The following is a 13,570-nucleotide window of genomic DNA, read 5'->3' on the forward strand; positions in this document are numbered from 1 at the left end:
ATCATGACTTCAGAGGAGAAGGATATGAGACCTAAAAGGAAGCCAATGACAAAACAGATTGTGATCCAATAATATGTGAGCTTGCCAGTAATTGTCCTCCCTCCTAGAGTGATTGCTGCTGTATGTGTACGATGAATTGTAGACTCGGTCATGAGCACGATGGCTCTATCTTTGCGTCTGTCGAATTATTTATCACACTCTACTCCGTACACTCCCGGGATATTTTACCTTTCCCCTTAGCAGGTACTCACAGTACGTACCGGAGTACGGAGTATCTTGATCGGAGTCCCTCAATTGATGCCACTCAATGCTGACTAGACTGGGATGGGCTTAAAGACAGTCTTCGGCACCCCGGCAGATCGACCGACAATCATCTCCGATAGGTCTGTTATTGACACTTATTGGTACGGTCACCCCTGGACTAACTGTGAATGGACGAACTCAACTTACTTTCGACGAAAAGCTGACCGATTAGGTTACTAGTCCTGACCATAGACTGGTTCTGTCAGAATAAACCAAGCCTACTATGCTGCCCAGCGAGACCGTCGGTGAGAACTGACAATCGTATTTGATTCGCTGATTTGTATGATTTTTGAGATTCTTCCTGCGTGGGCCCTTTTGTCACTTTCGCCCCTTATTATTTTCTTCTTTTTATGCATAATTTTTGTGGGGACTAGCTACAATTCTGCGAGCCGCAATAAACGACGCTCACCACCACACAGAATAGTCAAAAATGACGGCTCTTTTCCCACAGCTAGGAGACTAATTACTTGTGAGGACTAATTCGGGTATCGGAGTTTTATGGTATTGTTTTGAACATGAATTACCAATCCATTCAGCGATAAGGGTGTTGTACTATACCGCAAGCCCCAATATCACAAAAGTTTCCACCGGCTACGAACAGCACGACATGGCTGCCTTGACGTCAGACCATCAGGACGGGTCAATCATGTACCGGCTACTCTGTGAGGCGCATCAAGAGAGTGCTCGCTGCAATTTAACGGAGCTATGATTCATCAACAACCTACCTCGTGCCTATTTTCCATTAAAAGAGTCGTGAAGCAGTGTTACGGAGTACGGAGTTACCAGGCTACTATTCCAAGATCGATGGATGCCATGGGGATGCCTTCCCAGACTGGCTGCCATAAACGTGCTGTCGTAGTGAGAATGTTTCAATCTCGGTGCTTTCAACATCTCTCCGAAGAATTATTGCTCTCGGTGATCGGCCAACAATCCGAAGTGGCATGCAATGGATGAGGTGTCAGAATAGCTCGTGCAGTCAGTCCTAAGCAAAGTTTATAAATAGAGGCTATGCCCAGCTTTAATTTTTAGTCTATCATCAGTCCAAAAACATCAAACGCTATACACGGTCCTGATCGAGCCTTTCTAACAAAAGTACATAGAAAGGTATGAGAGTTATCCCCTTTCTTTTCTGATTTGATTAATTCGCGAACGAGCGTTCCTAGCTAATCGACTACAGATAAAAAGAAACATTCACGATGAAGTTCACATCTACCGTCACGGCGTTGATCGTCACCAGTGCCGCTCTGGCTCTTCCTTTCTTTCCCCCTACTCCTGCTGCTGTCCGCCGTCAGTTACCCTCGGGGTTCCCTGGGTTCCCTGAACCACCTTTCCCATTCCCGGAACCTTCTGGATCCCCAGAGCCTTCTTTCCCTGAGCCTCCTTTCCCGGGGCCTCCAGTCCCTACTCCTGCTGCTGTCCGCCGTCAGTTCCCGGGGTTCCCTGAACCACCTTTCCCATTCCCGGAACCTTCAGGGTTCCCTGAGCCTCCAGTCCCTACTCCTGCCGCTGTCCGTCGTCAGTTCCCCCGGGGTTCCCTGAACCACCTTTCCCATTCCCGGAACCTTCAGGATTTCCTGAGCCTCCAGTCCCTACTCCTGCCGCTGTCCGCCGTCAGCTACCCTCGGGGTTCCCTGGATTCCCTCAACCACCTTTCCCATTCCCGGCACCTTCTGGATCCCCAGAGCCTCCCGTCCCGGAGCCTTCGGCCCCAGCTCCCTCTACCACACCGACAGCATCGGCGGACTCTTCTACCGGACTTGGTGCTCTTCTCTCGGGTGTGACCGGCATCTTGGGGGCGGTGGCACAGGTCTCAGAAACTAAACCATCGACTCAACAATCCTCGACGCCTGCGACTCTTTCCATAACATAGACCAGTCAAGACGAGATAAGACAAACGAAGTTTTTTCCCCCACTACGGTTTCAACACCCAAGTTCAGCAACATGTCTCGAGTCTTGTAAACCGGGCAAACAGAAATAATCGACTACGAATATTAGTTTACACGTCGATGGATTCTCAATTTGATCACTCTTACTGCTTTTAATTCGCCTAGGGAAAGCATTGATATTGTATTTAAAGTTTTTCAAAGCATCCGAAATCGGGCATGATTTCGGGTGTTTCTTTTTATACGATATGGTTTTGTTACGCTTCCTTGATTTTTGCTCTTTTTATTTTAGAATTACTAAAATGTCCAGCTTTCGTCTAGCTAGTATGTTCGAAAGACCCTTAATGTAATGATTATTACAAAAACACACCTTATCGAATAAGGAGTTATTCTACTATAAATTCCAACTAACTAGTTCTGTTGCTCGTGGGAGAACGCATATGTAGGCCACGACCTCGTCATCTACCGATCAATCCTCTTCCCAAAGACTAAAAACTACCATAGCAAAGCTATTAGCCCGCAAGACCGCACAGAGAATTCTCTCTCCATAGACAATTTAAGCAGATGCAAACCCATCTCAAAGTAAATGGCCTATTTACCAAGATTCATCGCAATAAGCACCTGGGAAGTAGTACGGGATATGGCTCTTTTCTGCCGGCACATTTCAAGGCGGAAAGTCAGATCATTCTCCCATTGGCAGGCGGAGAGATATCAGCTAGACCAATATAGGAAACATCACATGACCCAGAAGCCTCTGGCGGGCATTTTGGGGTATGTTAGGCGATTTGTAGCTGCACAAAATTGACCCTTTGTATAGGGTCAGCCCGGCCAATCACAGCTCGCTGCTCGAGGAGTGGGGCTATCATCTGGTCTACTTTCTACCATCACATCAAAACCAATTCACGCACCTGTGTGTCTTATGGCGGGAGAAATCCTCGATTCACTAAGAACACTGGGAGTCAATCTATCCGTTTTGACAGTTCATTGAATAAAACTTGTTGGGATTCCATGATGGTAAAAGCGTTGCTCCTTGCTAGTTAAAGCCTTGTGTTGTCATTTTTGACTAGTCTTCGTAAAGGAATGACTAAATAAATGACTAAGTGATTGTTCATGGTTAGACCCTTTATCCATCCTTCGGACTTAGAGTCTCTCCCATGGGAAACATCATTCACCGAGGTCATGATAGGTCCTATAGTAAATAAAGTACGGGACCAAATTTAGGAGAAAAATACATAGAACCTACATGTGATCAGGAAATAGTATTTTTATAACAGTCACAGGGAACGGGAGTCCCGGTGAAAATCCTCCCACACTTAAAACATATATGCCGTCGACTAGCTCTATAGACTTGATGGCCTTGTCAAGGCCTGGCCCAGTGTTGATATGACTTTGCATGCTGTTGCCTGAGTACGGCGATACGGTGGGTGCTTGAGTAGTGATATTATTTCTGAGATAATACAAAAGGTGGATGCAGTTACGATGGCTAAAGGAAAAACGCAACTGGAAAGAGGAGATCCGGTCATATCATATACCTGGAATCAACACCAGACCTAACATCTAGAATAAAGCCTTGTCTTCAATTGATACAACCCCAGCCGCTAGCCCAGCAGGTTCTTTGTTACTTGCCACTCTCCACTTACTACAAGTTTATACCCTCTGCTTCAAATATAAAGAATTCCCAATGTAATCTATAGCATAGTTTAGCTGGCTCTCATGGCGCAAGCTTCGGCTCCTTGTTATTGTTCTGTTGGTTGTGTCGCATTCAGACGAAAAGAGACTCTCTTGTCTGATATTGGGAAACACCAGACTCCAGTCTCAGCCCTAAAAAGAATCTGGGAGGCTTGGAATGTGGACTTGTATTGACGAGCAAGTGTAGCTGGAGGTCGGAAAGACTAAATTGTGTCAAGTTTAATCTTATTAATTGCTATGATTAAAATCTAATATAACATTTCTAGTATTATTATTTAGATAATTATAACTTCTATAGAGATAAAAAAGGTAAAATTTTGTCCATATTATAAGCTACTTTCATAATCCTGGCAACATTTTCAATGTATGGAACCCATTTTACTTGTTTTATTTATCTTTGGTCTTTTTTTGTCGTTGTGCGGCTTATTTGACCAATTCGCTTCAAAAATCAAATTAAAAAAAACTGACCATAAAGATTGCACGCCACTGGGCAGAATGTTAAAGTGCCCTCCCAGGAGGTCTCCAAGGAGACCCTGGCCAGTCTCCTATTTTATAATTGGAATTGCATTATTCAGCCCCAAAATCGAACCGGACCACGTCAATCTCGTATTCTTTATACTTGAAGATCAAAGTGGACTTCCTATTCAAGTCTTTCTCAAGATCACCGAAAACGTTGACAACTTTGGAGGGTTCAGCAGGCTTCGATTTGCCTTGATGTGCTGCTATTGCATGTTCGACCTGGATAGGAGAAATTTTGAAATACATTGGGGGTAGAGAGTTCAAACATCTGTTGGCGATAGTTATAATTTCTTTGATAAAACGATCTTTTAGATGTTTAATTTTTTGTTGAGGGAGGAAACCAACTCCTATAGATAAATGGGGTGAATAATGCAAGAGTTTAAGAACATGGTATGAGAGCTTCATCCGAAAGGTACTTTGCATCACTTCGGCGAACACATAGCTAGTGTTATTCATGTTAACCGGACCAGTATACGGAATACTAGGAGGCTCCACGATGTGATCAGTGATGGCTTTCTCGTGAGATAACGGATAGGTCTCTTTCTCCACACCATCCACCTCCCCTAGAATGGAAGGTAAACTATGGAGTATTCCACTAGAATCAGTTGCATCAAGCAGCGCTTGAATTCGACCACAGATACGGCTGCAGTGGTGAGAGAAAACACAAGCTCGCACTATTGGATACTCAGAAGGATCACAAGACTTGTAGAAATGTAAAATCCATGTGTATATCTCTTTCCATTCCCGGCCTGCCATATATGCTTGCGTTTCCTACTAGCCGATAAGAAAATGCGGAGAATGGTTGTACAGATTTCTAAACTAACCACATTGTTAAACAAAATGAGGAATAAATCCCTGCCATCCGGAGTGGAAAACTGATCTGGACCTCTCCAATTAATCAGATCCATGTTGATTTTATTATGTAATTTCCATGCAGTTGTTGCAATCACGCAGTTCTTTCTACTATTCTCTTTGTGGAGAAGCTTCAATGTAAATTGGTTGTGTCAGTTGAATTCGGATAGTGGCAGAGCTATGCACTTACCTCATATAAGCCCAACAGCCAGATCGTCAACAGAGTGCTGTCGCTTTTACATTGCCGTAATGATTTTAAATCTGATCGTAAAGCCATGACTGCACTTCCAAATGCTTTTTCCTTGTTAACGGTAGCCTTTAGAGAAAGTGATTTGCCGGTTACAAACATCCAAGCCAAGGCATTGCAGGCGTTGTAAAGAGCAGAAGAGGGACCCACGTTAGCAAACACGCGTGGGATAAAATCATGTATGTGTGTCAGAGGTATACGTGTAGCTTTAAAGTTACGCATAAAAAGAGGAAAAAAGTGGACATCCCATGGCTCTACCAAGGGTTTCCGCAATGAGAGGGGTTTGGAGAATCGAGTAAAATGTATGGTCATATCTCCAGAAAGATATGTGTGCAGATTCGAGGCTTTTTCTGGCTTTTTCGGCTGGAGTCCTTTAAAAAGGGTTTCTCTTTTGCGTTGGTCTCTGAATTGGAACGAAGAAGCCGTTTCAACCCTGAAGTGGATTCCGATATCCTCGCGGTACCCAAAACAAGGTACATGCTTCCTCAAGCACTGGCTACAAGCAGGGCGTTTAAGATCACACTATATAGTTGTATTGTTAGACCTATCGACTGTTTCTATACAAGATAGGGTTTGTTTGTACTGCACCTTAATGCGTCTCTGTCGACATGTATGACAATCACGACTAGGACGTCCAATATTAGGCATTGTGGTATATATAAGCCAGATTCAGCAACTTTGAAACCAAATACTTTTCCTGAAGTCAATCCTATATATTTATTAAGTTAGAATAGAGGTTTATCTTAACTCGAGATTGCTTTCTAATATTGGAAATGCTGTGCCGAAATATTTCAGCCCCCAGCTCTTCCCATTTAAGAAACCGATTCGACACTAACCTCAATAAGGCTGCCTCAAATTTTGATTCATCACTATCCTGTCCATGTTCTATTTTTATATTTTGCTTTACTGTAGCATCGTCACGCAGAATAAACCCTTGTCAGATGAAAGAATCATGATGTTAAGATAGGAGGCGCCTAATTATAGCAAAATCGCAGCAGAGTGTTGTTCCTCACCCACACAAGGAGGTAGATGATAAGGATGTTGGGGTCTGGCCTGCTTGGGTGAGAAATCTTCCTCTGTAATACTCAAATATCCGAGGGATTGCTTTCAGGAAATACCTCCCTGGGCAGAGATTGTCTCCTATCGGCTCTGATTCATGCAAGATACTCTCAGAGGTTCATGGCTTTTACTAATTAATTCTTTTTGAATTCCAAAATCAAACCAGATCACTTCAACCACACATTCCCTATGATTATTTTCAAAGTAGAATTCTCGAAGGGTCTCGAGGATCGTCACACTGATTGAGTGGTTCGAGTAGAAACCGAGAATGAGAACATCAATGTATTGAGTACGATTACCGCTATGCAGCAAATCGCTGCCATCGTGATTCCGGAACTTGATCCCCATACCTGTCAAATCGGCAAGGCAAAGAATGCGCAAAGAAGGATGTTGGACTTCTCAGTCACTGAGTTTCTGAAGGTGGATAACTTGCATGATGTGCGGCAGCAGATGAGTACAGAGGAGCAGAGTTATGTTGTTGCTGACCTAGTGAAAGCTCTTGGAAGGATACACTCTGTTCGGCTGAGCGACAAATGGGTTAAGGAAATCTTGGACAAGACGCTGCATGAAGAAGGCGAGAAATCTCTTAAGAGCTTCGAGCAGCCTGGTGTTATCGGTGGGCCCAATACGGGATTTCTGAGTGGCGGATAAGCCCTGTTGGATTCTATTCTGGAAAGGCGAAAGCTTAAGAGTCCATTCTGCACTACGGAACCTATGGTTCTTTCGCAAGATATGGTGATCCAATCCATTACGAAGAGCATGAGCCGATAGTCATCAGCAGATCCGTCATTGAGAAGCGGCCCAGAGAAGCCGTTTTATGACATAACGATCTCACTCCACGAAATATAATTCGTCATTCACGCGCCTCTTCAGACGGTAAATCCAACTATGCGCTGGCCGGTATCATCGATTGGGAGCTCGCTGGATTCTACCCAGCGTCGCACGAGCTGAATTTACAAGATACATACCTCCGGGCTAATTTTAAATGTACCATAGTACCTGCTGTTGATAGAAAGCATCTCGTACCGCGATCTACATCTCGGAATAATCTCATTGAGATATCAAAACTGACTCGAGACAAGGATCCTTATGTAAATTAGACAAGAAGTCTACAAGATGGTCCCTTTCCAGAATCCTATATCGTTGATGAATTAGAGGATGACGTGATCGAAGAAATGCTCGCCATAAGGGAGTCAAAGTCAATCTGAAATTACAGTACCTACAGTACAGCCTAGAGTCATTGGTACGAAGATATTACTCACCTAAGGGGTGTTTATGCAGCCGAGAACAACCATAAAAGACAAAAGCTAGATCTTCTTTTATGTAATAGAATGCCATGACGTCCCCAATGCGTTATGTAAATACCGGTTATTAAATGGATAAATATTTTTTGAAAGGCTGTGGATCCGACCGAACTGGCCAAATTAATACTGGTTATATCAATTGATATTAGTGTTAGGATCATTGTCCTACAACTCTTCTACGCTGAGACCTTACAAGTATCTACACAGGTTGAGCTGTAGCCAATGCAGTATAATGAAGCTTTGAAATATTATAGTAAAGTCACATAGTACGCAAGATTTAGTGTCTCTACTCAGGACAGGCCATCAGCTTCCTAGTCGCAACTGTTGACGAGAGGTGAGGAGGTTAGAGGTTTAGTATTGTCATATGCAGTGAGCTGCCTGTGGCATGTGACGTATTATCGAGGTAGAAGAAGCTGGGCAAGCTGATTTCCCCAGCCTAGGGGAACAGGTAGCTAACGGTGTCTAGTTAATTATGATTTGTATTAGCTCTTAGTTATTATTAATGTAAATAACCTACTTAGCAGTCTCTTAACTCGGTAAATTCCCCTGCGACTACGTGAATTAGGTTGTCATGTTCGCCATCTGTAACCTTGTTGCACCTTTCATGTGATATTTTCATAATATTTACGATACATCGACAGTTTTTCGAAGATTGGAGAGGCAGAGAGAAAGATAATTGCGGTTGAAGGCTCTTGATGCACTGTGCCGGCATTCCGCAACTGTCAAGCTAAAGCTCCACGTTCAATCAAACTTCGAATAAGCTCCCCATCAAAACGGCAACGGAGAAATTAGAAGCAAGATGAAACAGCGGAGTTCAGAAGTGTAAAATTGTATGGTTATCCAGGAACAAATCCCGGGTTTGTAGGTGGCTGAAGAGAAAAATAGGGAATTGTGGATATGTATAATTCCTGACATTTTCCCAATAGTTCAGCTGTTGCCACAAAGTTTATGAGGGGGTGGAATTTTCAAGTCCTCATTCATATCTCGAAGACAATTCTTAACTGTGGATATGGAGACAGCACTATTATCCTTGTTTAGCCTTTTTGACTGCCTTGTCTTTGTGAACCCAGCATCGTTGGTTTCGCCTGACCTGATGTCGATACTCTCAAACTCAGTTACCTTGACAGCATTTACTACTACGGACGGTCTCAACTTTAAGGTCGACGGTGCTACTAAGTATTTTGCAGGAACAAATACATATTAGATTGCGTTCCTAAACAACAGTGACATGGACTATGTCCTCGACGACATAGCGTTATCTGACTTAAAAATATCCCGAGTCTGGGGATTAAATGATGTCAACACGATTCCAGTTTCTGGAAGAGTGTGGTTCTAACTGCACGCGAACGGTATATCCACAATCAATACGAGGGCTGATGGGCTTCAGAAGCTTGATTATGCGGTCAGTGGTGCTGAGTCGCGAGGAGTCAAGCTGATCATCAACATTGTCAACAATTGGGATAACTATAGAGGGATGAATGCCTACGTCGTTGCTTATGGGGGAACCTTAACGGGCTGGTACAACAACACTCAAATCCAAGCGGCTTACCAGACGTACATCAAAGTTGTAATCGATCGATATAGTACGTCATCCATTAAGTCCCTGGACTTTGAGCACATGGCCACCATCAGCGATGGTAAGTGTTTCATAACCTAAAAAGCTTGGCCTTTTTTACCTTTTTGATGGCGCTTTACAGTGGGCTTTGGCTTTACGAATGGATCCGATGGTTCATATCCGTATACATTTGGGGAAGGACTCGACTTTGTGACAAATTTGTGTATTCCCACAATTAATTTTGACACTTTCCATCTATATACTAATAGCTGTATGTTGTACAATCCTTTTTGAGTTACGTCGAGCCGTACTAATACTGCTTAGGGGGTGAAGCATTGCCTTGGGGTAGAAGTTGGGTGTCAACTCATGGCGCCGCTTGTGCAGCGATAGGAAAGCCGTGCGTTCTCGAAGAATTTGGAGTAACTTATGATCAGTGCACATACGAGGCCCAATGGCAGGCTACGGCCCTAAACACCTCAGGTAGCGCGGCCAACATGTTCTGGCAGTACGGTGATACGTTGAGCACGGAGAGTCCCCGAACAACGGTAACACAATATACTATAGCATTAACACATACACTTGCATTGTCATGAACCACATCAAACATCAAAGCAATTGGACAACTGGAAATAACTATTTGCCGCACTGGCTGATGAGACTGTTTGTATATGATCATCTGACTCATGTTTGAAGCCCTTGTGCACTCCAACGTCGCCCAGTCACGGTTACTGTGTGTATTCTAGCCGATATTTTCACATAGCCTGTCTGGATTTTCAAAATTTGACAACGCATATAGTATAGAAAATAAACTAGAAATACAGTGAAAAGAACTCAGATGTAACCCAAGGGAGTGTCTCGGGCTCAGATCTGGTGCCAGTTTTGCACGGAATAGGAAAGTTGGCAAGTCTACAAACTGCGGTTTGGGTACCAATTGCACTTCTAGAGGTCAATAAGATGCCCGAGCGCATGTCGTAGGGGAGGGACCGGGATAATTGGCATTGGACACGTCTAAAGATCTATTGAATGCTCCAACCACCAATCCGGGAAAGGAACCCGTAATTAGGGCTGCATCCGCCAATCAGTCTACAGCGCGCTGCAAGTTGACGTGATCATCCAGTGTTTACGCAGCGAGGTAAATGGTGCATTGCATCCAGGCGGGCAGATTTGTATTATTATGATTTTTCGTTTATTCACCGCGACGCCTAACCCTGTTGCTCTCCACTTTTCTGTTTTCAAGGGATGAGATTAGGTTCACACCGGACGATCATACACTCAAACCAGGCGGATCAGTTCGCACATCACGCGGCATTAAAAAAGGTCTTCTGATCCACCGATTGCCGGCAGTTGCACTGGCTACGCAAGATACTTGGCAGATCTCCGCTAGATCGGATATGCCTTGCCTGAAGTCATGTCCTTGTCTCCTGACTCTGCTCTCCTCGACCGGCTTTCAAGCCTGCGGACCGAGCTGCCGAGGAGACGAACCTGCGCCGCGCTGAGGCGGGGGGATGGTATAGAAAGGCTTGTATCAGCCATGTAGATTGTCGGATTTGCGATGTACTCGCAGCTTCATTCCTTTTAATTTTCTTTCTCTCATTTCCTGTCCGGAGCGGTTGGAGCAGTCCAATTATATCGCTTTTGCTTTCAATTTCTTGCCCAAGTAAAACAAAACATCAATTGATATCTTACTCACGCTATCTGTCTAAGATGCTCCTACCAACCCTTGCAACAGCACTGGGATTGATTCCCCTGGCATTGACTGCAGCTGTCCAAATTCCGTCAACATCTGCTGCCAGCAGTGCTTACCCAATCACAAACCAGGGCAACCATAGAGCTCGAGACCCCAACATTATCCACTACAACAATGAGTATTACCTCTTTCAGACTGGGTCGGGTATTGCGTACAGCAAGGCATCTGACCTCAGTGGACCGTGGACATCTGTAGGAGAGGTTCTGGATGGGAAGCCCAGTGTCATTGACAAAGGCAACCGTTATGATCCCTGGGCTCCGACAGTAATTCAGCACAACAACGAATTCTATTGCTTTTACAGCGTATCGACCATTGGTTCGCGAAATAGCTCTATTGGTGTCGCTACTTCTGCTACTCTTGCGCCTGGCTCGTGGACCGATCACGGTGCATTGATCAATACTGTCAGCGGCCAGTACTCGAATATCTCTCCTTACACTGTCTCCAATGCAATCGATCCGAGTGTGATAGTTGAGGTTATTGGTGGCCAGGCATATTTGACATTTGGTAGCTACTGGACTGATATATGGCAAGTTCCATTGACAGCCGATCTCTTATCGGTCCAGAATCCACAGCAACCAAATGCAAAACATCTTTCCTTGACCACACCTACATCGCAGAGTGATAGCGAACGACCAGAGGAAGCGTCATGGATCAGTTATAAAGCGCCATATTACTATCTTTGGTTTAGCAAAGGGTTCTGCTGTGGACTTGACATTAATAACTTACCTCCGGCTGGCCAAGAGTAAGGCAGACATTTGATCTTTAAATGTATTACGAAGTACACACTGATTTCTCTTTTGGTAGATACTCTATTCGTGTTGGGCGCTCCTCATCGGTGACCGGGCCGTACCTGGACAAGAACAACACTGATCTTCTGAATGGCGGTGGAGAGGTCGTCTATGGCTCAAATAGTAACGGCCAAGTCTATGCACCAGGAAGCAGTGGTGTATTGACCAACTACTGGGGACGAGACGTGCTGTACTATCACTACTGTAAGTATCTCATACCTACTGTTTCATTGTCTACTTTCCAGTGCTGACAAAACCTAGTGAATCAAAGTATAGGCCTGGCGAACGACGTGAGTATCTTGACTCTTTTTTCCTTTTTTGAAATATATGTTTGCTCATAAATATAGGATGCCTTTCTTGGATATAATTATCTAGATTATGAAGGCGGTTGGCCTGTCGTCACCACGACGTCGGGGTGACCGCGTCACCGCCTTTTCCAGGTTGCCTGTAAATGAAGCTGAAGTCACTGTTTCAGGGAAGAAAATAATGTGCAATTAAGCCATACAAATGCTGCGGGAGATATTTCTTCGCAGCATTTGTATCTTTCCATTTGTAAGTTTACTATCGAGGCATGTTCCCGAGCCATCATCTAATCTGGCGATAGTTACATGGGGTTTATGGACTCTTTTGAAGATATTCCTATAGAGATGGGATGGGCTTGCTGGGCTGGATAAAATCCCCTTGCATTTGTCTTCATTCATTCATTTTGGCTTGGTTGTCGCTCGTCGCAAGGACTTTTGCAGCGTATACGATACGACTTTTCATTTTCTTTCAACGTATCTATTGTTCTGCCCCTCGACTTCTATGCCGATATTTCCTATTTCTTACTTTCAATTGCCTTCCTTTATTTCTCATTTCTTTCGAAGTATACCCTTCGTTCACCAACAAAGACTTTAACTCTTACATTCTGGTGGTTTGATGCTGGAATTTTTCTAATACTATGTTTTCATGTATTCATATTGTATTTTATACAAATATACTGTATACCTAATTCTTCCTTTTTCTGTTGACCCCCATCAGACCGAAAGATGATTTAATTAACAAGACCATATATCACAAGGCGAGGAGTCATTATCGGCAATTTGTAGCCGACATCTGTAATCTAGGTGAAGTATTATCCGTACCCCCCCCCCAAAGCATAAATGAGTCCATGATGAAGGCCTTTAACCAACTAGACTCGATGCTATCGACCCCTCGAGGAATCGGCGTTCCCGCATCCTTCATTATATTCTATTATCTTCAGTGACGTGGAAGAAACAGTCAATGGTACGTCTCACCAAGGGAATAATTAAAGCAAAGGTACGAAAAGATGGAAAGTCAATACTTTGCCGATAAAGTCTACGCGATTACCGGCGTAGGCTGCGCAGGCGTAGGCCTATGTATAGCCAAGCTACTCGACTCACCGGGCGCAAAAACATCGCTCGCGGACATCGACATCGAAGCTCTTAAAGCTGTCCATGCAGTACTTGATAGAAGCGAGAAATTCTGATTAAGCAAGTAAACGTAACCGACCCAAAGTCTGTCGATGCCTAGATACAAGATACCATCGCCAGCTTCGGCCGTCTGGATGGCGCGGGCTAACATGGCCGGTGTTATTGACAACCACCACGGTACGCAGTCTTTG

At 44.2% G+C, this 13,570-nt stretch overlaps 6 protein-coding genes across 6 annotated transcripts; 5 read left to right on the plus strand and 1 right to left on the minus strand.

Moving 5' to 3' along the window:
* Positions 1-1,340: 1,340 nt before the first annotated feature.
* Positions 1,341-2,277, plus strand: BGW36DRAFT_213184 (uncharacterized protein). Its single transcript, XM_046209948.1, has one exon. The coding sequence runs from the start codon at positions 1,500-1,502 to the stop codon at positions 2,082-2,084; it is 585 nt and encodes a 194-aa protein (XP_046069617.1). The 5' UTR covers positions 1,341-1,499; the 3' UTR covers positions 2,085-2,277.
* A 2,165-nt stretch (positions 2,278-4,442) lies between these two features.
* On the minus strand, positions 4,443-6,373 carry BGW36DRAFT_345844 (uncharacterized protein; the record flags this gene model as incomplete). The annotated part of the gene is made up of 5 exons (XM_046213210.1): positions 6,330-6,373; positions 6,082-6,269; positions 5,437-6,015; positions 5,219-5,350; positions 4,443-5,165 (listed from the first exon to the last, which is right to left on the minus strand). Exons 2-5 carry the CDS (start codon positions 6,139-6,141, stop codon positions 4,443-4,445), a joined length of 1,494 nt encoding a protein of 497 aa, XP_046069618.1. The 5' UTR covers positions 6,142-6,269; positions 6,330-6,373.
* A 296-nt stretch (positions 6,374-6,669) lies between these two features.
* Positions 6,670-7,203, plus strand: BGW36DRAFT_463570 (uncharacterized protein; the record flags this gene model as incomplete). The annotated part of the gene is made up of 1 exon (XM_046222224.1): positions 6,670-7,203. The coding sequence occupies exon 1, from the start codon at positions 6,856-6,858 to the stop codon at positions 7,201-7,203; it is 348 nt and encodes a 115-aa protein (XP_046069619.1). The 5' UTR covers positions 6,670-6,855.
* A 1,746-nt stretch (positions 7,204-8,949) lies between these two features.
* On the plus strand, positions 8,950-10,102 carry BGW36DRAFT_399156 (glycoside hydrolase superfamily; the record flags this gene model as incomplete). The annotated part of the gene is made up of 6 exons (XM_046218487.1): positions 8,950-9,015; positions 9,061-9,185; positions 9,228-9,493; positions 9,554-9,682; positions 9,736-9,921; positions 9,942-10,102. 6 exons carry the CDS (start codon positions 8,950-8,952, stop codon positions 10,100-10,102), a joined length of 933 nt encoding a protein of 310 aa, XP_046069620.1.
* An 800-nt stretch (positions 10,103-10,902) lies between these two features.
* On the plus strand, positions 10,903-12,456 carry BGW36DRAFT_213197 (glycosyl hydrolase). The gene is made up of 4 exons (XM_046209949.1): positions 10,903-11,900; positions 11,963-12,150; positions 12,208-12,236; positions 12,294-12,456. Exons 1-4 carry the CDS (start codon positions 11,116-11,118, stop codon positions 12,363-12,365), a joined length of 1,074 nt encoding a protein of 357 aa, XP_046069621.1. The 5' UTR covers positions 10,903-11,115; the 3' UTR covers positions 12,366-12,456.
* Positions 12,417-12,941, plus strand: BGW36DRAFT_213203 (uncharacterized protein). Its single transcript, XM_046209950.1, has 2 exons — positions 12,417-12,498; positions 12,551-12,941. The coding sequence occupies exon 2, from the start codon at positions 12,599-12,601 to the stop codon at positions 12,863-12,865; it is 267 nt and encodes an 88-aa protein (XP_046069622.1). The 5' UTR covers positions 12,417-12,498; positions 12,551-12,598; the 3' UTR covers positions 12,866-12,941.
* Positions 12,942-13,570: the final 629 nt, after the last annotated feature.

This window comes from Talaromyces proteolyticus (assembly GCF_021365285.1).
Source record: "Talaromyces proteolyticus strain PMI_201 chromosome Unknown BGW36scaffold_9, whole genome shotgun sequence".
Taxonomy (NCBI): domain Eukaryota; kingdom Fungi; phylum Ascomycota; class Eurotiomycetes; order Eurotiales; family Trichocomaceae; genus Talaromyces; species Talaromyces proteolyticus.